Source organism: Mastigoproctus giganteus, chromosome 1 (genome assembly GCF_048544385.1).
Source record: "Mastigoproctus giganteus isolate SK-2022 chromosome 1, ASM4854438v1, whole genome shotgun sequence".
NCBI classification, from domain to species: Eukaryota; Metazoa; Arthropoda; class Arachnida; order Uropygi; family Thelyphonidae; genus Mastigoproctus; species Mastigoproctus giganteus.
In genome coordinates, this window is record NC_143575.1 from 66437350 (window position 1) to 66461714 (window position 24365).

Genomic DNA, 24365 nt, shown 5'->3' on the forward strand with positions numbered 1-24365 from the left:
TATGCACACATTGCTAAGCTACCTAAAATGCATAACACTTCTGAGGGTAGAAAAACCCGCCCATCCCAAAATTTCATTCCTGCTCTCACCGAGGACGTAATCCAGTTCACAGAGAAAGTATTAATATGTCTTCCTGTAACACACCTGAAACAAACGGTGTTTTTCTGAAATCTACATTACTTCTGTTGCAACCAGAGAGCAAATTTTTGTAGCAAGGCTGGGCCCACAACACAGCCCAGAAACATTAAAGCCATGTGTGAGGGGTGAACATGGGACAACTATGGAAGTAAAGCAAGTGAAAACACGACACTCAGCTTACTCCTCCTTTATAATCTCTTGTCCCAAATAAAGCAACTCGCCTACAAGATGTAAGCGCCTGGCCAGTAGGTACCTTAGCCAAGCCCTACACAGACAGATGGGCCAGACCACTGGTTAAAAACGATGCAAGGAATCGGGCTCAATAGCAATCAAAAGAACTCCCCCTAGCTGGGGATGCAGAACATCATATCCACTTGTTTGCACAAAATGTGAGGAGCATCTCAAATAAGCTCCACACCTTACAAACGATGATGATGTATGAGGACCTGGATTTCATTTGCCTAATCAAAACCTGGGATGGGAAATGGAAAACAGTTAGATTGGCTAACTGCAGCAGCAAGCTACAAATGTGTGGGAACTGGAAGAATAGATAGAAGAGGAGGGGGAGTTATAATTTGCTATCAAAATAAATACCAGCCTATAAGAGAACAAACAACCAATTCAAATAATTTGGAAGGAATTTGCGTTACCTTTTTAAAAGAGTACGTTAAAAAAACAATACAGTTATGCATCATATACCTCCCATCTGAGCACAAAAAGGAGACAAAAAATGAACTCTATGCGTGGCTTGCTGCAAATCTAAAGCTATCAGTTGACACAATAATAGCGGGAGATTTTAATTTCCCTCTTCCAAAACACAAGGAGGCCAAGAAAGAGCTGGATGCTACATTAGGCGCATTGCACTTACCACAGCTTTCGACACCAAAGACAAGGGGAATGCAGCAACTCGACCTATTGTACCATAGTTCATAAGACATAAGGCTACCGCAAAACTTCATAAAATTTAAGTCGGATCACAATCCCATTGAAGTAGAATTGAAGATCCATAAATACATGCAGGGTAAGCACATGAACCGGGAAAAGCAAAGTAAGTATCTTTTTTGTACGTGAAGTATATTAATGCAGAAGTCATTCTCAGTCATCTAACTAGTTACAACTGGAATGACCTGCAAGAAAAGCCAGTAGATAAAGCTTTAGAAATGATCACTAAAAAGCTATACCAAACAGCATTGAAAGGAGCAGCAAAAGAAATCAAAATATCTGAGAGAACAAAAGAATGATTCAACCCACAACTGAAAGCAAGTTTCCTCAGGAAGCAAAAACTGTATAGAAAATGGCAAAGAACACAGATTGTTCATGTCAAGTCATGGTTGTTATTTGGTTTTTAGGAGCATTAGCAACTAAGGCCATATTGCTCCGGGATATACGGTGGTCATTCCCTGACCTTTCCGCGTCCTTCGTATTTGGTGGTGACGGGCTCGAACCCCGGTCTAATCAAGAAGCGTGTGCTATGCACTGCTGCTCCTTCCCACCTGGCTACGGAGGCACCAGTGTCAAGTCATGGAAGGACGCCCTGAACGTTCAGCATCTTCGACAGATTCACATCTTTATTGGAACTGTTCTGCCCAATTGAAAATGTGTGGTTTTGACATAGTATCATTTCCATAAACTCTGGTCAACTTTTCAGAAATATCCGTTGACGATTAACACCATAATTAAGAAATTACTGATCATGCACAAAAGGTTAAAATTAAATAATCCAAACACCAAATTTCCTTATGTACATTGGATACCTAAGTTTCACAAATAGGATTTAGATTTACCACATCATGTAGGAACAGCTATCCCAAGCTCCCACATAAAAAACTGGAATCTCTACTCAACATTATATTAAGTAATATAAGTGTATCTAGGATCATTCTTAACAACACCCAATCTTAGAATGTTTAAATAACAACTCAATAACATAGAACATTTATAAGTACATTCGATGTTAAAAATTTATTTACTGGTATTTCCCATAATTTAAAATCTGTATTTAGTAATTATTATAAGGAGACCAAAACATATTACCATTCCAACAGAATTATTGGGACTGCATAATTAACTTATATCTATTCAGTAGCTACATATCTAATGATGACAGCATAAGTGACCAACTTAATTTGTGATGCAATCTACTTTTTTCCTTCAAATTGTGCCGCGATCGACCATCTCAAAAATTTCATTGCACAAAGTGCACAAATCGAGGGATGACTGTATATTTAAAATTCGTCATGATCAACTGAAATTAAATCCGTGATCGACTCATTGGCCACCCCTGAGGTATAGCAATGGGGGGGCCTGCAGCTAATGCTTAGTTGCTAACCTTTATTTGCATCATTTTGAAAGAAACTTAAATAAAAGCATAATACTCTACCGCTACATGGATGATCTAATAGTAATAAACGAACCCAACTTTCTTAATTGTTTTCCAGCTAATTCTGGGCGCTTTCGTAGCCAGGTGGGCAGGAGCAGCAGTTCATAGTACACGCTTCTACTAAACCGGGGTTCGAGCCCATGACCACCAAATACGGAGGATGCGGAAAGGTCAGGGAATGACCACCACATATGCCTGGAGCAATATGGTCTTAGTTGCTAATGCTCCTAAACAAAAAAAAAAACCTGAACCGAACCAGCTAATTCTATTGCAAAACATCTTCACAAAGACATTTTTATTGCTGTTAATAAATGGCACAATAATATAAATCCAAGTTACATCATAGCTAAAGTATGTTCTAAATCAGGCCTGGGCAAACTTTTGGGCTGAAGGGCCACAACAGGAATTCAAAAAGAAGGTGGGCCGCACGTAAAATACTATTTTTAGATATATATATTATTTGTTATTATGAAGAAGAAATATAACATAAAAAAATTATTCTCTAATAACCAAGGATTTAATGAGATGAATGGAACTGTTTACATCTTTTAGATTTTTTTAATTTCGGGTGTTAATTTTGTAGTTGAGATTCTTAAAACTGCTTGTAAATGTTCATCGGTGATGCTTGATCGTAAAGAATTTTTATTTAGATTCATGATGGAAAATGTTTGTTCACATATGTAGGTCGATCTTTTTCGAAGCGATAAGCGGTTAACCAAAAGAATGATTGCAAAAAAACTAAACATTAATCCGAAAAGTGTTAGATTAATTTTGACTGAAAGTTTATTGATGAGGAAAATGTGTGCAAAGCTGGTACCAAAAAACCTCTCTCATGAGCAGAAAGAAATTCGGTTGCAAAATTCTCAGGAGATGTTGAAAAGCATTGAAGATGTACCAGATTTATAGGGGATGAAAGCTGGGTATTTGTTTATGACCCCGAAACAAAAAGGCAAAGTCAACAATGGAAGGGAGCTTCCTTGCCAAGACCCAAAAAAAGCGAGAATGTCAAAGTCAAAAGTGAAAAGATGTTAATTTGCATTTTTGATCGGAAAGGAATCATCCACAAAGAGCTTGCTTGTTCCACCTAATGAAACTGTCAATCAACAATTTTACCTTCAAGTTTTGGAAAGGCTTCACAAGCGAGTCAACCGAGTTCGACCTGAAATTGCTTTGTCATGGATTTTGCATCATAAAAACGTTCCTGCACATTCTGCCATTGTAGTGAAAGAGTTTTTAACTTTGAAATCGATCACAACATTGCAGCACCCTCTGTATTCACCTGATTTGTCTCCTTGTGACTTCTTTTTATTTCCTCAACGTGAAAGGAAAGCATTTTCAGTCAGTTTCTAAAATTCAGAGTAATGTTTTAATGCAGTTATAAATGCATTAAAACATAAATCTATTTTAATGCAGGCATTAAAACAGATACCAGAAAGTGAGTACCAGAAATGTTATGATCAATGGATCCTATGCTAGAATATGTGTGTACAGTGTGAAGGGAACTACTTCGAAGGCAATGGCCTCACATCTCTATAAATTTCAAAATAAAATTTTTAAACGAATTATTCTCGAAATTTTATTGTCACACCTCGTAATGCTATAACTGTTGGCTGCTTTGTCTATAGTTGTTATTATGAATTTAGTTTGCAAATCCTTTAATTGCTGTTTGATTATAGACATATCAAATATCTTAGTAGGTTGTGTTTTGTTTAGCATAAAGCCTATATATATTTTTCTATAGCTTCATAGGTGAGAGTAATCCACATGTGGAAAGCTTCCAATGGTGTTTTATGTTTGTATGCCAGTTTTAAGCAAAACTGTATTAGGTCAATGTGTATTTGCTTATTAATTATATTTAATCTACTTTTTGTATACTAATTTGAATCCATAAGATAACAGGTTGCATAATTCTGTGTGAGAAATGATACTCAAATCCCCGGTAATGATGTGTTTGTGGTACTTTGAATACAGGAATTTTGCCATACAGGGAAAAGGAGGTGATTATCCCTTTGTATAAGGCAATGGTCAAGCCACGCCTTGAGTACAGGTCTGGAGGCCACATTTTAGGAAGGATGTAGATTTGCTTGGGCATGAACAGAGAAGGGCAACAAGATTGGTTATGGGAACAAAGGGGTCCTCTTACCAAGAAAGGCTTAAGTTCTGTAAAGTGCAGCATCTGGAGACTAGGCACCTGTGAGGTGATTTGATTGAAGTGTATAAGGCTTTGAATGGTTTGAGCAGGCTCAATGCTGATGGGATTCTTCCTCTTGCTCATATTATAAACCTAAGGGGGCATAAATTCAAATTGAGGAAAGACAGTTGTAGAATAGATGTGTAGAAATTTGTCTTTAGCCAGCAAATAGTTGATTGCTGGAACAAACTTCCATCTGTTGTGGAAGTTGATAGGTTAAATAAATTTAAAGAGGAACTGACAAACATTTAGAGGAAATTGTTTTGTAAATTTTTTTTTTTTTTTGGCTGATGCTGCATAAGCTCATACACTTGCTTTCTTGCATCACATGCCACTACTACTAATCCACGTAAGTTTTATATTGAGGCAGATGGCAAAAACATTCTGTCTTAATATCACTTTTCACTAGGTTGCAAGCCACCTGCTTGTAATTGCATATTGTTAGTCCTATAGGTTTATTGTAATTAAAGTGAGTACTGATATAGGAGTTAGTAATTGGTAGGGCATATTTAAATTTCTTGATAATTTGATCCGTTAGAATATTATCCAATACTAAGTTTCGGAATTTAAAAATGAGATATTCCTTGGTGACCTTAGACGTGTTATCTAATTTAAATTTTGAACATATTCAGTAAATGGTTTAAGTGTATGTTATTATAGCTATATGTAATACTTATTTTCAGTAATTAGTGCCATAATTATAAGATATAAAAGTGCTTAAATAAACAAAAAGCTCTGAAAATTTTTTAAATATAGAATCTTTCTTGCTCAAAAATTTAAATGGTTTTCGTAATGCTCACATAACATTAGATGAAGAATGGCAAAAATTAAGAGAATTTTAGTTGAAAGCTGCAAAAACTATGTGGGGGTATGATTTATGAGAGACGTATGATTTATAAAGACAAAAAATTCAGAATTCCATGGTGGACCAAGACGTTAGAGAGGCAGATAAATTAAAAGAAGCTTTGCTAAATCATTTAATCAGTTATAGAAACAAAAAATAAAAACATTTTTGGCAAATACAAGCATAAAAGAGGCTGAAGAAAAACTTTGGAAAGCTTTTGGGAAAGCTATGGAAAAGAAATAACAGAATGGCAGAAAAATATCAGAAGGGGAGGGAAACAATTAAGGTAAACAAATATTAATGGCAAAGTTAACACAAAAGAGAATGTTATTTTAGAAGTATGGAATAAATACTCTGAAGAACTGCTAAACAAAAGGGGCTGAAGATATCACTGAAGCAAAGAAAATGACAGAAATGGGAGAATTTTTGAATACTGATTCTGTTTACAAAGTAGAAGAGGTCATGAAAAAGGAACAGGTGTAAGTGAAATCATATATGAAATGATGAAAGCTGGAGGAAAAAACAGCATCATTATACATCACATTATGAAGAAGAGATTGTTTTTCCAAAGGTAAAGTTCAAAAGATTGAGTAAAGTATTAAATGCACCAGTATATAAAAGGGAAATAAAGTTTAATATGGAAAATAGAGAAGAATTTCATTCCTTAGTGTACTAGGTAAAACCTGTGTAAGTATTTTAGAGGACAGGACTATAAACACTGCTGTCAAGGAAAAAATAAGAAACTGTGCTTAGGACTTGCTGATCTTGAAAATGTATACAATAAAGTACCTAGAAATCTGCTCTTTCAAATTTAGGAGATATATACCATAAAGGACAATCTTTTAAGAGGGGTTAAAAATTTATATAAAAATTGTAAATTTGCAATGAGACAGGACTGCATCTTACATACTAACCCATCTGGTTTATAATTTTCACTGACCATTTAATAAAAGAATGTAAGTTATGACAAAGTTTAGAGAAGGAGATGCAAAAATCAGATCATATAGTGCTGTTAAATGACAATCTGCAAAGTATTTGAGAATTACTGAATAAATTATAAAAAATTGTAGAGAATTTGGTAATATTAGTTAGGTAAAACAAGTTATAATGCTAAGAGAGAAGGGAAATTTAAGAGTGTAGGCTAAATAACCAAAAATTGTAACAAGATAGTAATTTGTGTAAGCAGTGTTCAATAAAGTCTTTATTGAATTGATTCACCGTTCAATGAATTCTTTCTTATCATGGATAAAATGTACCAAAATGGTAGTTTATCCATGATGAGAAAGTTTCTTGCCTCCTTTATTCAGCTATAATGCACAGCAATCTCTCTCTCTCTCTCTCTCTCTCTCTCTCTCTCTCTCTCTCTCTCTCTCTCTCTCTCTCTCTCTCTCTCTCTCAAATAATAGATGTTTCATCCATTTCCCTTGAACTTTGTTGGCAGTCTGATTGGGCAGAATTTCATCAGATGATGAGTTGATGCTTTCCATAATGTCAAGTACATTGGTGATTTCCAGGAAGTAATCAATGCTACCATTATGAGTACTAAAATGCAGTCTTCATTCACATACATGTACATCACAAGTTAAAGAAAGTTTAGAGAGTTCCCAAAGTCCGAGAGCAACAACAGGAATATATACTTTGTGATCAGAGATATAAATATTAAGGGAAGCATTTGGGGAACTAATCACAGAAACTACTTTGCTTTTAATACCAATTAAAAGATACTGTTCAAGGATTAGACTTAAACAGATGTCAGATAAACTGATGAGACTAGAGGCAGAGAAGAAAAATGTATGGGATGATTATAAATCATCCCATGCATTTCAAACTATGTATAAACTAGTTTACAATCAGGTCACTGAGGGAATTAGGTAAGCCAAGGCAGATTATGATATGTTGTTCGCTAAGAATTAAAAGGAAAGGAATGAATCACATTGGCCCACTGGATATATATATGGGTTAATTACTGATGATCCTGTTAAGACTGCCGACAAACTGAATAAATATTTTGCATAATACATTCACATGAAGAAGTTTTAAGGATAGGAATACCAGAAGAATACCTAGTTATAACTGGAAGCTAAATGATTTTGTAATAACAGAGAAACAAAAGAAATTGTTGAAGCTAAAAGTAAATAAGGCACCCGGGACTATTGGAATCTATCCAATTATATTTAAAAACAGAAAAAGAGATAAGCAAACCATAATTATGAGAGTATCTTTGCATTTAGGGGAAGTACCTATGGTTAGAGATGTGCAAATGTCTCTCCTGTTCACAAAGAGGGATAAAAGGGTGAAGTGAATATTTACGGACATGTAAGCATGAATTCCGTTCCAGGGAAAATAATGGAGTCAATGATTAAAGAGGTATGTACTGCAGGATTATCTTGGCAGGAATGCAGTTATGTGAAAATCACAGCATGGATTTGTTAAGAGGAGATCTCATCTGACCAATCTGATTAGCTACTATGATGCAGTAACAAAGAAACTAGATACAAAAAAATAAATTTTCTCGTCATACTGTCCTCAATGTTGTGGTTCAGATGATAAAGGAGCAACAACAAACTAAAGAAAATGAAAACTGACTGCCAACAAAATAAAACAGCAATTTCAGAGTTCATGGGTGGTTCCCATTAAATGTTTACAAGTTCCAGTTCTCTAAATTCTGGTGTCTCCGTAGCCAGGTGGGCAGGAGCAGCAGTGCATAGCACACACTTCTTGATTACACCGGAGTTCGAGCCTGTGAACACCAAATACGAAGGATGCGGAAAGGTCAGGGAATGACCACCGCATATCCCCAGAGCAATATGGCCTTAGTTGCTAATGCTCCTAAAAAAAAACCAAAACAACAAAAACAAAAATCTCTAAATTCTCCACTATTAAAGCTGTCAGTATCAATTAAGAGGCAAAGGAAATCATTAAACTGGAGAGAAAAAAAATAAAAAAGACTATACAATTGCAAGAATTACTTGTATATATATATATATATAATATATATATTTCCCTTGAAATTAAAATCAGTGAGTTTAGAAATGTTTGCCTTCAAAGCTCTCTTTTTTTTTTTTAACAAAAAATACATTCATTATTCCTCAACCTTAATAATCAGTTCGAACAATTGTTCTATCTATAATTATCACTGTGAACAGTAATTAACATACAAAATTCAAACAATGTTTTGCATTTACACTTGACAATTGGCAGTGACATGATAAGCCTTATTCATAGAAGAAAACAAAATTCCTTTTTTTCAAAGAATACTCAAGTATACCATTCTAGTTTCAATAAAAAAATTTAAATATCTTCAGAATGATAAGGACAGTTGTACTGACCATTGTCTTTGTTCATCTAACAGATAATGTAACTGCATCCATGTTCAACCTCATGGAAATCATGATGAATATAGGTACAACTTTTTGACGAAGAAGAGCGGATATCATCTTTTAAGCACACAAAAGGTGATATAGTTGTACACGTTGGCACTAATGATATCAAGAGTAGGAGACTGGCAGAATTACTTAACAAGTACAGGTCACTGTTGAAAAAAAGCCGTGAATTAGGACTGAATTTGAAAGTGTCTGCAATTCTGCCCAGACACGATAGGAGGGAGTATATGATGAGAGCCTTTTCGATCAATTCGGCCCTGGAAAGATTGTGCAAGGTTCAAAGGGAAGAATTTTTTTCAGCCTGGACTGTATTTGTTAACAGGAGAGACTGCTTCTACAGGGATGGGATACACATAAATAGAAAGGGTGCAAGAATATCTGCTGATGCTATCAAGGCAGTGTTAGGTGGGTCGGAAAACTGCTAGCCTGGGTGGGAGACAGACTAATAGATTAACAGTAGCCACTGGCAGAGGTGAAAGAGATTCTTGCACTGCTTCTATTGGAATGAGCAGAAGCCTGAAAAACAAGATGCAGGATATTTCAGACTGCCAGGAGTCATTCCAGTACAAGTAAACACATGGGTTGTGTTAGGGTAGCTAAGAATAGAAACAGGTGAATGTATACTTGCGTGTACACCAATGCTAGGAGTTGAGTAAATAAATTTCATGAATTTGAAGTATTGCTCAAAACATCAAAGGCAGATATTGTTGGGATTTCAGAGATGTGGTGTCACACAGATATAAGGAATGCAGAACTGGATTTGGGGGATACAACGTCTACAGAAAGGATAGACAGGATAGGAAGGGAGGAGGGGGTTATGCTATTAGTTAAGAAACATAAAATCCAAGGAAGTGAAGCCAGTTGACATTGCTGGACAGTGCAGTGTCGAGTCAGTTTGGTGTGACATAAGCATTGGGAGATCAAAATTGAGAGCAGGAGTGTGCTATAGGCCTACTGACTGATGAGTATAATAAGAAACTGTACAGGGAAATAGAGTGGACCAGTAAATCTGAGAGTCTTATTTATAATGGGGGATTTTAATTTCCCACATATTGACTGGAATTTGTGGGCTGGTCACTCACACACTAGCAAGGCTTTTGTGGATTTATTGTATGATTGTTTTCTACATCAGCATGTTCGGGAGGCAACTAAAGGGAGTAATACTCTTGATTTGATTATCAGTAGTGATTCTTCATGCATTAAGAATTTGCAGATAAATGAACCACTGTGTGGCAGTGATCACAGTGTGCTGAAGTGGGATTTACTCAAAGAGGTAACTACCATTAGGGGTAAAAGGAAGGGTTATTGCTTTCGTAAAGGCAACTACGATGGACTGAGACAGTATTTAAATTCTATACAGTGGGACCAACTGATGATGTTATTACCAACAGCAAATTCAAAATGGGAAGCATTCAAAGAACTTATCTTGGAAGCTACTAGGCGTTACATACCAACTAAGAAATATTGTTCAAGAAATACTGTTCAAGGTTTAGGCCTAAATGGATGTCAGATGAACTAATGAGACATATGGCAGAGAAGAAACATGCATGGGATACATACAAATTTATCTGTAACCAAGTTACAAAGGAGGTTAGGCAGGCGAAGGCAGATTACAAGAAATCTTTGGCAAGGGATGCAAAGAAAAACAGCAAAGAGTTCTTTTCTTATGTAAACTCTAGAAGAAAGGGGATGAATCAGATTGGTCCACTTGATATAGATGGGTCAACTGTTGATGATCCTGCTCAGGTAGCTAACAAACTAAATGCATATTTTGCATCGACATTCACATATGAGGAGTTATTCAGCGAGGGGAATGCCCGAGGTGTATTCAACTCTGGCAGTAAGCTAGAGAATCTTGTAATAACTGAGAGTCAAGTGGAGGAGAAATTGTTGAAGATAAACAAAAGAAAGACACCTGGGGTGGATGGGATCTATCCAGTTATATTAAAGGAGGCAGCAAAGGAAGTAAGCAAACCTTTAGCCATAATTATGAGAGCTTCCTTGGACTCAGGGGAGGACTTGGACCCACAGATTGGAGAAGTGCAAATGTGACCCCCAATTCACAAAGGAGGATCAAAGGCTGACACAAGTAATTATAGACCTGTGAATTTAACTTCTGTTCCAGGAAAATTAATGGATGCACTGGTTAAAGAAACACTGCAGGATCATCTAGACAAGACTTCAGTTATAGCTCGCACACAGCATGGTTTTGTTAAGGGGAAGTCTTGCCTGACCAATTTGATTGGATACTATGATGTAGTCACAAAAGAACTGGATGCAGGGAATAACTTTGATATTATATACTTGGATCTTAGAATGGCTTTTGATATTGTTGCACATGGAAGACTGCTGCAAAAATTGGAGCATGTGGCATTGGTGGCAAATTGCTGCTATAGATAATGGGGTGGTTGAGGGGGAGAAGACAGAGAGTGGTAATCAATGGACACTGCTAATCGTGGACTAATGTTATTAGTGGAGTCCCTCAGGGTTCAGTATTGGGTCCATTATTGTTTTCTGTATTTATAAATGATATTGATGATGGTATATCAAGCTTAATGTCCAAGTTTGCAAGACGATACGAAGGTTGGCAGGGTTGTCAAGGACACTACTGACACTATGCTGCTGCAACAGGATCTGGAAAGGTTGAGCACATGGGCTGAGAGGTGGCAAATGAAGTTTAACATTGACAAATGTAAAGTACTACATATGGGAAACAGCAACCCCAGAGCAACGTAGCCGACCGGGCTAGCCGAGTGGGTAAAGTACCTGCCCGGCAGCCCAAAGGTCGCGGGTTCGATTCCCGCCTCGGGCTTGGATCAAAGTACTGCAAAAACCTTGGGAGGTGCAATATGGCCACAGAAGCCGATGCGCCAACAACTACCAAATAAAAAAAAAAAAAAAAAACAGCAACGTATCAATTCTGTGGTACTACACTGACAGTGGTAGAGAATGAAAGGGACCTGGAGGTGGTTGTGCAGGCAGATATGAAGTTCTCTGAGCAGTGCAGACGGGCGCAAGAGTAGCTCATGGTGTATTGTCAATGATATATAGCAATTTTTCTAGCAGGGATAAGGAGGTGATTATTCCCTTGTATAAGGCAATGGTCAGGCCACACCTAGAGTACTGTATACAGGTCTGGAGGCCTCATTTCAAGAAGGATGTAGAGCTGCTGGATCGAGTACAGAGAAGGGCAACAAGATTAGTGAATGGAACAAAGGGGTGCTCTTACGAAGAAAGGCTTAAGTTTTGCAAATTACAGTGTCTGGAGACTAGGCACCAGCGAGGTGATCTGATAGAGGTGTATAAAGCCTTGAATGGTTTGAGCATGCTCAATGCTGATGGGATTCTTCCACTTGCTCAGAATAATCACCTGAGAGGGCATAAATTCAAATTGAGGAAAGGGAGATGTAGGATAAACGTGCTGAAATCTGCCTTTAGCCAGCGGGCGGTTGGTTGGTGGAAAAGACTTCCATCCCTTGTCGTGGAAGTTGATATATATAATTATCATAAGGTGAATAAATTAATATAAGGTGAATACAATAATCTGTCTTCATGCCGAACAATTTTCTTAGCATTCAAAAGCTTTCTTTAGGCATTAATGAAAATGATAATTGACAAAAGTAGCTAAGTAGATTAATTAGTGTACAAAATAATTATATATCAATAATGCTTTTGACAATGATCTCCATGAAAGACCACAAATTAGAGATTTGTACAGCAGTCTTTCATATGAATCTCTCAAGCATAGTGGCATCTTTCAGGGATTAGAGCTGAACACCCCTACATGTCCATATCACCTTAAATTTTTCTCACTTGCCTTTGATTGGATATTTGTTAGCCAATTTTTTTTTTTTATGTCATTTATAATATGGCCTTGCTATTTCTTCCATCTGTTAATATAAATTATTTTTCCTAAACGTCTCATTTCTGAGGATATTAATTTTTGATTAATTCTTTATTTTATACTCAGCTCCAGTTCCATAGTTTAAAACAGACTTACAAAGTGAACTATAAACAACTAAATTTGTCTTTTGGATAATTTCTTTTGCTCCAAATAAATTTGTTTAATTAGCTTTCCATACTTCCTGCTTTTCTTATTATATTGTTAATTTCCAAGTATAATTTGCATATCCAATTCTTGCTATCATGTTTTACCAGCCACTAGAATACCATCTTACACTGCAGTGGGTACCACTTGAAGAAGCTGCTTCATATTAAATCACTGAATAATATGTCTAAACTCTTTTCTCATGTTTTGCAGGCCTCATCTATATACGATAAAGACAGATTGCATGTCCCTCTCCAGAAACAGCATTACCATTAGTAGAGACATATGATGCATGAAAGCAAGCTTATACAGCAGCAGCCAAATAAATAAATAAATAAATAAAATAAAAATACCTTTCATCCATCCAATCACTCCAAACGTTTGTCCAGTTCTGCCTTGAATGTATTTAAGCTATTAACTTCCACAACGACAGATGGAAGTTTGTTCCATCAATCAACTATCTGCTGGCTAAAGACAAATTTCTACACATCTATTCTACAACTGTCTTTCCTCAATTTGAATTTATGCCCCCTTAGGTTCATAATATGAGCAAAAGGAAGAATCCTATCAGCATTGAGCCTGCTCAAGCCATTCAAGGCCTTATACACCTCAATCAAATCACCTCACAGGTGCCTAGTCTCCAGATGCTGCAATTTGCAGAACTTAAGCCTTTCTTGGTAAGAGGACCACTTTGTTCCCATAACCAATCTTGTTGCCCTTCTCTATTCATGCCCAAGCAAATCTACATCCTTCCAAAAATGTGGCCTCCAGGCCTGTATATAGTACTCTAGGTGTGGCCTGACCATTGCCTTATGCAAGGGATAATCACCTCCTTTTCCCTACTAACAAAATTCCTGTATATCATTGACAAAACCCCATGACCTGTTCTGGCAGCCTGTCTGCACTACTCAGAAAACTTCATATCTGACTGCTCCTTTATCCCAGATCTTTATTCCATCAAAATACCAGACAGAAGCTTGCATTAATTTCTCTCTCTCTCTCTCTCTCTCTCTCTCTCTCTCTCTCTCTCTCTCTCTCTCTCTCTAACAGAATCTTCCCACTTGTCAAGTTCTTTGTGCCTCCTTTCCTAAAATTGATTTGGAACCTTAATACTATAAATTTTCTGTTTATACTCCGGCACGAAACCAAGTCAGTACAGTTTATAATAAATCGTCAATACAAATATTTATCGTATTTAGTAGTCACGGGCTTGAACCCCGGTCCACTCAAGGAATGCATGCTATGCACTCTCGCTCTTGAACACTGGGCTAGGCATTCCACGGAACTCTACGTGTCGGAATTTCCCCTGTGCTTGTGCACCAATGTGCTCACTGAATTGATTGAATCAAAAAAGAAATGTTCAGCGAACGAACATGTGAATAGAATTAATTACTGTATTTATTCAATTTTTTATCTCATGCGCAGGAAAAATTACAAAAGCGTGCAATTAAAAAATTAAAAAATTTCAAAAAAAAAAAAAAAGAGAGGAGACAGACAATGTCAGTAAGTTTTACCTCTAGAGCATCGTTGCCAGAATTGATGTCTTCAGCTGATAAGTATGCCACAGCGGAGGTTGAGGGCTGTGGAGATTTAGAAGGGGTCAGCCGGTTGTTCTTACGAACGAACATATTAATGGATGACTGGATGGTAGCTTTTTTCTTTTCATCATAGATTTCTTTGTAGCAAGCAAGCATATCGTTCACCCCTCTGTTATCTTTTAAGAATCGTTCACTGTCAGGATCCATCTTCTCAATCCTCACCATTACCAATGCAATTTCACGAAATGCCATTGCCATTCCTCTGGTGATGAAGCGTCTCGGCTCCTCATTTGATACATCTTGAGTTTCGTCAGCATTTTCTTCTTTCACTATCACTGCCTGCAAGTCAATAAGTTCTTTGTTAGATAATTCCTTCTCTTCTTCTAACTCCTCCACGTCTTTGTCAACAACCTTCAACTGAAGTATCTCTGCAACCTTTACAATCTTACCTGTAACCTCTTCATATGATTCGTCTCTTTGAAATCCTTCGAAGCCTTTTACGTGCCATGGGCATATTTTCTTCATTGCGCCATTTAAACAGCTTTTCAGTAATTTCCGCCCAGGCCTTATTAATGTTTAAGATGGCATGGTAAACATTGTAAGATTTCCAAAAGTCTCTTAACGCAAAATTTTTCTCACCGTCTACTTCATACAATGCCTGAGCAAATGTTGTGCATAAATAGTATGCTTTTAAATTCGAAAAGTATGCCACTCATTCAACCTGATTCATAGGTTGAATGAGTGGAGTCATGTTTGGTGTTAGAAATATGACTCTTGCGTTCGAATTGAAATCATCTAGATGTGTAGGATGTCCAGGAGCATTATCTAATAGAAGCAAAATCTTGAAAGGAACATCATTGTCTTTACAATATTTTTCAACCTCCAGAATGAAGCAGCATTTAAACCAATCCTCAAATAGATATATTGTTATCCATGCTCTCTGGTTCGATCGGAAATGCATGGGTAGGGTGGCTTTATTGATGCCCTTAATTAATCTGTAATCACCCAATTCATTAGCCCCAAGTAAGAGCATAGCCCTATCTTTTGAAGCCTTGAAACCTGGCATTGTCTTTTCCTCTTTGGCATTGTACGTTCGATCTGGCATTTTTTTCCAATACAGAGCAGTCTCATCAAAGTTAAAAATTTGCTGCATTGAATAGCCACCTTCATCAATAATATTTTCCAACACATCACAAAATTTCTCTGCAGCTGCAGAATCGGAACTGGCGACTTCACCGCATACTTTAACGTTGCGGAAACCAGCGTTATGCTTGAGCCTATTAAACCACCCATTGCTTGCAACGAACATGGGTTGGGGTTACCGTACTTATCCTTAATATCTTCATATATACTTCTTGCTTTTGCTTGACTGGCCATTGGACTCAGGGGCACTTGCTTCTGAATCTGATTTTCCATTTGTATTATTAATAGCTGTTCCATCTTCAATATAGCACCTGAACGATGTTTTGTGATCACTGTTGATTTTATGTGCGTTGATCCTTTGACGCGTTCTTTTATACGCAACACTGTCCTTTAAAATAGTATTCACTGTTGAAGCAGCGAGACCTAATTCCGTGCAATAGATGACAAACTTTGTCCTGCTTCGTACTTCTTAATTAATCATCTTCATTTTTAAATCAATTTTATTTCATTTCATGGCACTACCACCACTTGCACTTTTCGTTGGTCCCTCACCCTTCACCATTGTAATAAGTAAATAGGAATGAAGAGAAGTTTCTGAAAATTTATTTATATTTTTTATATGATTGAAGATTTCAGTGAAGGGGAATGCATTTCACCATAATGCTGTAACATAAAAACCACAGAATTTCAGTTATTGGTAATCGTAAATGCAATAAGATTGAGTTTACTACCCATTTATAATTAGATGCACTAACAGAAAAGCTCAATAAACCGGAATGTGCAAACTGTTTTTATTGTTTTATGGTCGTAATCTCCAGAAACGTGCTTTAGAAAAATATCACAAAGGCGTTCGAAATTGATTCTTATAATGGAACATATGATAATGATGAAAGGGTAGTGCAATTTCCATTATAAATATGACCTTTTAGAGAGATAAATAGCTTAGTAATATAGCAAAATTTTCAACTTCAAGGACTTTGAAAGAATTTTAAAAAAAAATGTGTTATTGGGTTCACATTATGATATTTTCACAATACCTCCATTTCTCCCTACAGATGTAAAATACGCTTCCATATTTTTTTCAATTTGCACCAGCCAGCAAAAACTTATGTAAAGTCAAATTTGCGCAAGTCGAGTATTACGTAAGTCGGGGAGTTTCTGTATTCTTATTTTCAGAAGACCACCAACAATGCAAAGAAATTACTGAAGCCATTCTTTCTGCTAACCTGTACTTACAGTCACTCCTGTGATTTTAATTATTTATTTTTGACATGAACATGATTTATGTAATTTTTTTTAATCTCTTGGCCTTGGACAATGCAAGGTAAATTGTTACCAGTTAATACTCATAATTTTTCTTGAATAACTAATAAACTGATATTTATTTATCCCACCAAAATTAACTGTTGGCAATGGCCACTCTACCAGGACCCCCAAAAAAAAGTGAGTCCTTCAGTCTGTGAACATATTTGGCATGCTTCAAGTCGTTCATAATATCAGTTTTTTCCAATGTGTGTTATGTTAATATCATATTGACACAAACTTCAAATGCAAACTTAGTTCCCTTTTCACTTGGAAATAAATAGAGATACAGGCAACGTGGTACTTCTACAACAGTTTCGCTCTAACATGATTGATAAACTGCAGCAATCCTCACACAACAAGGTTTTGCTCTAACATGGTTTGAGCATTGCAGGAAATCTCTCATAACATGGTATTTTTGAGCTTTTATGCTGGGAAACTCCTGCTATTATATTAGATGTAATTTTCAATGTTTCCATTCCTTTTTGTGAATCCCTGCTGTTGACTTGCTAGTTGTTATTCCGGTTTACTGGTCTTTTCTGCTAGTGTAATCAATTATAAATGGGTAGTAAACTTGATCTTCTTGCATTTGCTATAGTACCGATAGCTGGAATTCTGTGGGTTTCATGTTATCATGGTGAAATGTGTTTCCCCTTCCATGAAATATTCAATCATAAATAAATTTTCAGAAACTCATTACTCCGTATCATGTTTGTTGCAACTTGTGCGTGCCATGTTCTTTGTTATTAATTGCTTATCATTTTTACTGTTTTAAAATTTACAACAAAAAAAAAAAAAAAAAAATGTGATTATGTACCAGGTACATAATGAGTTGCAGCCACTCTACTCTGATAGTGTCACTGATAATGTCACAGCGGCAGCCATTAAAAACGTCTTTACTGCAGGAACTCATTATGAAATTAAAATTATATGTAAAGTTACCATTTTTCGTATATGTTCATGAAGACATGTTGTATTATAATTCCGATACTGAATTATTTTAGGAAATTGTCTTTTCACCCATCCCCCATTTCCTTTGCAATAATGAGCTTTATAATTGTGCAAGAGTTATATCTTTTAATGTTTCGCCCCATTTTTCATATTTATCAAAAATACTATCTTTCCATATATCCAAAGACTCACTATCAACTTGTTTTTGATTTACGTAATTTTTGATGCTCATGTGGCCATACCGTTGGCACACAGTCAATCACTCTTGAAGACAAGGATATTTATTGGGTATCATAATAAATACCAAGCTGCCTCGTGTGAATTAATCTCCATAGAATTCAATACATCTACACTTAATGCTTGTGTTAAATCAGTTATATCCATATCTGGATATTCTTCTTGTAGCTCTATAAATTTCCTTTGCAGGTTGCTTATTCCTGTTTGTTTTATTCACATATTCAACTACATATTCTTCTATGATAATAGAAGAATATGTAGTTGAATATTCTTCTATGATAAATTATAAATCCAAATTAGACTTGAGCACTCCTAAAATCCAAGGATTTTAATTATTCATAAATTTCTCTTCTATCTTGCATTTAAGAAATACACATCGTTTGATACCAGCCCTCAAAATATTTAAATATTCTTCTTCTGATTGGCATTGATTTGATTTAAAGAATTCTTTGAAATTAACATAATTATCCAATTCAAATGAGTTGTGCATTTTACGATATTTTTATGATAAGCTAATCTTCGATTGTCATCTGTGGCCATCGGTATTAATATACGAGTTTGCACCACTGGCCAAAAAGGTGCTTCAAATCGATATTCGCATCAGTCTGCGATATTATTTTTATAACAGGTAAAAGTATGTTTATGTTGCTGTAAATATGAATAATCTGAAGTTTTCTCTGTAGAACATAATGCATCTATCATTTGGATTGCTTCTTCCATCCAACCTTCTTTTTCTTCTAATGGTGCAGAGGGTGCATTGTTCATCCATAATAATATATGTGCATGTGGACTTACTCAATGTTGAAATTCAATGCATTTAAAGAAATTCACAACATAATATTTCCCAAAAGGACTACAGGTTTTTGATTTTAAAATTTTGAGTATACTCTCAACAATTTTATTAACGTATATGGCACAAGTTACGAGGTCTTCATTTATTAATGTAGCTCTTTACATGTAAGGTAGATCCATAACTTCATGAGTTGTAATTTCTTGTTTATATCTGAATTTGTATAAGATACATAGTAATATGGGCCATATTGGTTCACATGCACTCAACGTCAAGAAAATTGTAGGTTTACCTAATTGACAAATCATGGCGAATCACATCTCGTTTATATTGACTCCAATAATATGCTGAATTCGGAATTGATTTTAGAAATGCCAAGTTAGACTCTAGTGACTTGTTTATAAATTCTTTTGATTCCAATATAGAACGAGTAATGTTAGTTGTTATTCCTACTGATTTAAATGCAATTTGCAAATTTTCTGCAGTATGCATTCACATAATTTTCATTGCCATATACAGCAAATGTTGGGGAGTTACTCCACAGCGATCAGATCTACAAATTTCACTCAATGCCATCATAAAGGAAGTAATTTTCAATACATTTTTAAATTTTCATGCATGTCCCAAATATATAGCTGGTAAAAAAAGTTCTTCTGCATGTATATCAAATATGAAACTTGTTGGAGATGATTTCCGACCCGGTGGTATACATAAATATTTATCTTCAGATCATAATAATTTTTGTTATTGTCATTGACAGGTTCCACAATTTCATCTGAATGTTCCTGTTCACTATCATCATTTGTCCCCAAGAATTGTCACTCACTTTTATGCCACAAAATTTATACAAAGGTGAATTTATCAAATACCGTAACCATATTTTCACTATTTTCTTCTGCACACATCCTTGTAGATATGATGATTTATGTATGAGTCTTCGTTTTATATGTACATTAATGGCATTCATTAATTCTCTAGGTAATTGATGAGCCATCATATTTACATTAACTAGTACATTTATTAGTACTAGTTAACGTAACTTGTCCAACGATCCCATATTGTCCATATTCATAACGTAAACAATGAATTTGCATAAAGGGTAATCGTGGTGATATCAAATGCTCAGTTACAACATCCAGTGGAGGCAAATGAGTAGGACATGTTGGATATATAAATCCATTTGACGTGGCCATAGTTGGTATCTGTCCATCTTTTAATAAAGTATGACATGTATTACATGTCATGGAAGTACTCATTTCTTGTAAATGAAATTCATTTTGAAGTAATTCATATGAAGTTGTTGGAAATGGTTTCAAATCTAACTGAAACCATAAACGATCACAAACATTACAACTAAATCCAAATGGGTTTTTGTACACTAGTTTTTCAAACTCACTATCAGTTCATGTAGACACTATAGAGATGTAATCAGGAATTTCATTATTAGCCATTTCTAATTTTGCTTTTTTTCGTGCACAATATTCCTTCATTCATTCTGCTGGAGTTTTAGATTCCTGATAAGTATCAGGCATAGTAGAACTCTGTGGTTGAATTTCATTATGATTCGGAATAGTTTGAATTTCTAATTTCCCTTTCTTCTGTTCACGATATTCCTTCATTATTTCAGCTCGAGTTTTTTTTGGTGCAGTTTGAGAACTCCCAGGCATAACAAAACACTTGTTGAATTTCATCTGGATTCACATTTCTGTCCATCTTACTTTTCTTTCTTTCATGATATTCCTTCAAATTCTGGACTGTAGATTTTGGCACAGTCACCTACATATTAATCGATATGCTGGTATAACGGTGTATTTATAACGTAGTGCATCACTGCTCAATTGTACTTGTGTCACTACAACTTGTTGCATCACTGCACTTGTTGCGTCTGTCCATCTTACCTTTCTGTCCAATTGAGTTTTCTTGGGCACATACGTTGTACTTGTTTCGTGACTGCACGCAACAAGTACAACGCATATGCATCAGGTTTCATGACAATTTCTAGGTAACGTAATGCCTGTTTCCAAATAACGCCGGTAAAAATATTTTTACCGTCAAAAAAAGTCAGTGAACAGAAATATCAATTAGTTAATATGTACATATTACAATATGTATTAATTAAGCTATGTATGTAAGCATAAATTTATTTTTATTTTGCTAACAGGAAAATATTCTTCCGATTTTCACGTATCATTTAAAGCGGAGGTCCACTGTATTTTGTTGGGAGATCCATGAATTAGGTTCTGTACTATTGAACTTGTGCTTATTTGAGATCATAAAAAATAATCAACTTCGAAAAGTGCAGTTTGTGACTTTTAAAGAGAGCAGAAGGGACATAAAATCTAGATGCTGCAGAAGAGACTGTGCTTAGCAGCGATGAAGAGGAAGAAAATTAAATGAACGTACATTATCTCACATATAAGTATCACAGTTTGTAAAGTAAGACATTTGTTCAGTTATTACTATTTAAGTTACTACTATTATAAAAATAAAGTTATAATATTAAGTTATTACAACTATAAAAATTGAGTTTCTGATAGTTATATAAAAAAAAAAAAAGCCATATTTTTGTTAGCTTTTGGAACGTAACCCCCCCCCTTTTTGTACTGGTTCTTCATCCCATATAACACGGTTTCGCATTACACAAGATTTTGTAGGAACCAAACTACCATGTTATACAAGGGTTATCTGTATATCTATAAATCCAAGGAGCTCTGGGACTTTTAAATCCTCTTTTTGTAACATAGCCAAGTGGTCAGGAGCAAGAATGAAGCAGCACATGGTCTTTGAGCTGACCTTGGTTGAAGATCGCATGACTGAGAAATGTGATTAATAAATGTATTCATGATTTATTGTAAACTCCTTTGATGGTGGTTGAGCTGGAATACAAACAAGAACACTGTTATTTATATATTAATAATTCAACTGTTCACAAGTGCAAAAAGAATATATGATTCAATAAACAATTTGTAAGACTTTAAATGGTAAAACATGCTGAATGAAAAACATATAACCCTCTTTGCACCTATATAAGGAAAGCACCCCAAATGTACTATACATCTGAAGAAACAATATTCACAGAAAAGAAACTGGTTCTCAGGCAAGCTGCAAATTTTCAAAAATAATGATGATGATTACCCATTCACCATTGAACAAGTCACACATCACCTGCAGACACAGCTCACATCCAAGACAAAGAAACTGAAAGCATGTTATATACTGATATATAATTGACATTCTCGTATAACTGACAGTGATAGATAACAATAAGAAACTGAATAAGAACATTAAAAGTTATATGAATTTAAAACTATCTGCATAATAACATGGATAAAATTTAAAAAGTTAAAATGTGTGATTCCTTCCAAATATTGTCTGCACACAATATTTAGAAGAAAACCATTACAAAACTACACTCGTTCAGAACACCTAAATTATGAAAGAAACAAAAAATCAACATAAAAAAATTTTGAAACACATTGTCAAGGTTGAGCTTTGTATATTTATATCACTGATTATATAAAATAAGTTTCAAAAAATATGTACTTACAGTTTTGAATGAGAACCACAGTCAATGTCCTCCATATATTTTATGCATGTAGCACCCTCTGTCTTGATAGGTGCTGGAATACAACCTTTTCGCATTACCAAAATAAAATCTGAAATAAAAATATTCAATATCTTAGGCATGAAACAAAAATTTCATTCAGGATAAACATCAAGTGGTTTAATCTGATTTTTATATACCAGAATTAAAAACTGAATGCAAAAATTACAAATCTTCTCCTATAATAGGATCATCAACACTTTTTTAATTAGCTTACCAAACATTCTGGCTTATAAATTGACCTTTGAAGCACTAAAAAATCACCTAAAATTTTAAGGCCACATATAAAAGGTGTGGCAATAAAGTTCCCAGACTTTGAACCTGAAATGAAGTCACAATCAGCTCAGGTGGAAGCAACCATCTTTTCCATGCCACCAGCAACACAAAGGTAAAACAAATGGTCACCATTGCCAATGATTATGAGGGTATTACTGCTACTGATCATACCACCACTTGGAAGATCACTAACTGAAACACTACTATGCAACATTTCTTTGTCAGAAATTAAGCCCAAAAAATTCATGAGAATTCACAGATATTGGAAGCTAGTGTGCATGAACTCCATAACAATGCAAGGCCTCATAACATACAATCTGTACAGTTTGTTTTCATTGATTGCAAATGGGAAGCATTACCTCATCCCCCACCATGGTTCTAATATGAGTCCTTGTGATTACAATCTATTCCCCAAACTCAAGGAAGTACTGCAAAAACAAAGGGTTCTGTCTTTAGAAGCACTGAATACAGCCATAAATGAGTGCAGCATTATTGGATAGCATGTTATTTAAACAATATTATTTAAATAAATAACAGGCAGTTTTAAGAATATTTAGAACTCTCAAATGGTGTAACCGGAATCAGCATTAGCTGCTTTCCAGTTTTACCAATTATTTGGTTTTATCATTATCTTCTATACTGTTTACACTTCTATGTAAATATGCTTAAATGTATTTATTTCAAAAATACCTATTATTATTACTATTTATTGCTTGCTTATTATTATTATTTATTCATTACTTAATTTAGAAAATGCTGTGGCACTGCAGATCTGCAAGATTAACATGACAATCAATGAATATCATGTTAGCTAATCATGAAACTTGTCTGTAAGACCATTAGCCTTAAAGCAGTGAAGGGTTTAAAACTTAAATATACTGTATATATTTTCATTTATTATAAAATAACCCTGTTTATTGTGGATTGTTAGGAATGTGGCATTGATGCTATTTACAGTTTACAATTAGACATTATATGCACATGATCTGACATTGTTTTATGGTCCTGATATATATATATATATATATATATATACACACACACACACACACACACACACACACACACACACACACACACACACACAGTTGGACCTCAAAATCGATTGTTCCCTTGAAAAATGCTGTAAATTCAGAAATATAGTAAAAGATGGGAAAGAAGTGGGAATGAATAAATTTTCTAACGTTTTTCTAATACGTACATATTAAGAAATTACAACTTACACGATGCCCACAATTTATTAGTACGCTTTTAAGAATTATGTTGTAAAATATATATATTTTTTTTTTTGTTGTACACTGGATTCTACTGTACACCGTTCATAAAAATGTTCGCATTTGTTTAAACTTTAAACACTCAGATATATTTTCTGTTACATTTTCTTTTCACTGAAGGCCTCGATGAAAAGTTTCAAATACTGCCAACATTTGTTTGGAAGGTTTAATATCATCATTCTTCTCTTTCTTGGTGATTCCTCTCTCTCTCTCTCTCTCTCTCTCTCTCTCTCTCTCTCTCTCTCTCTCTCTCTCTCTCTCAGGGT

The 24365-nt window shown here is 35.2% G+C and overlaps 1 protein-coding gene across 1 annotated transcript in view; it reads right to left on the reverse strand.

Moving 5' to 3' along the window:
- Positions 1–24365, reverse strand: part of LOC150090866 (uncharacterized) — a 190894-nt gene that overhangs the window by 23574 nt on the left and 142955 nt on the right. The window contains exon 7 of the mRNA XM_090375150.1: positions 22493–22601. Within this exon, the coding sequence (XP_090231276.1) occupies positions 22493–22601 (109 nt within the window). The remainder of the gene's footprint in view (positions 1–22492; positions 22602–24365) is intronic.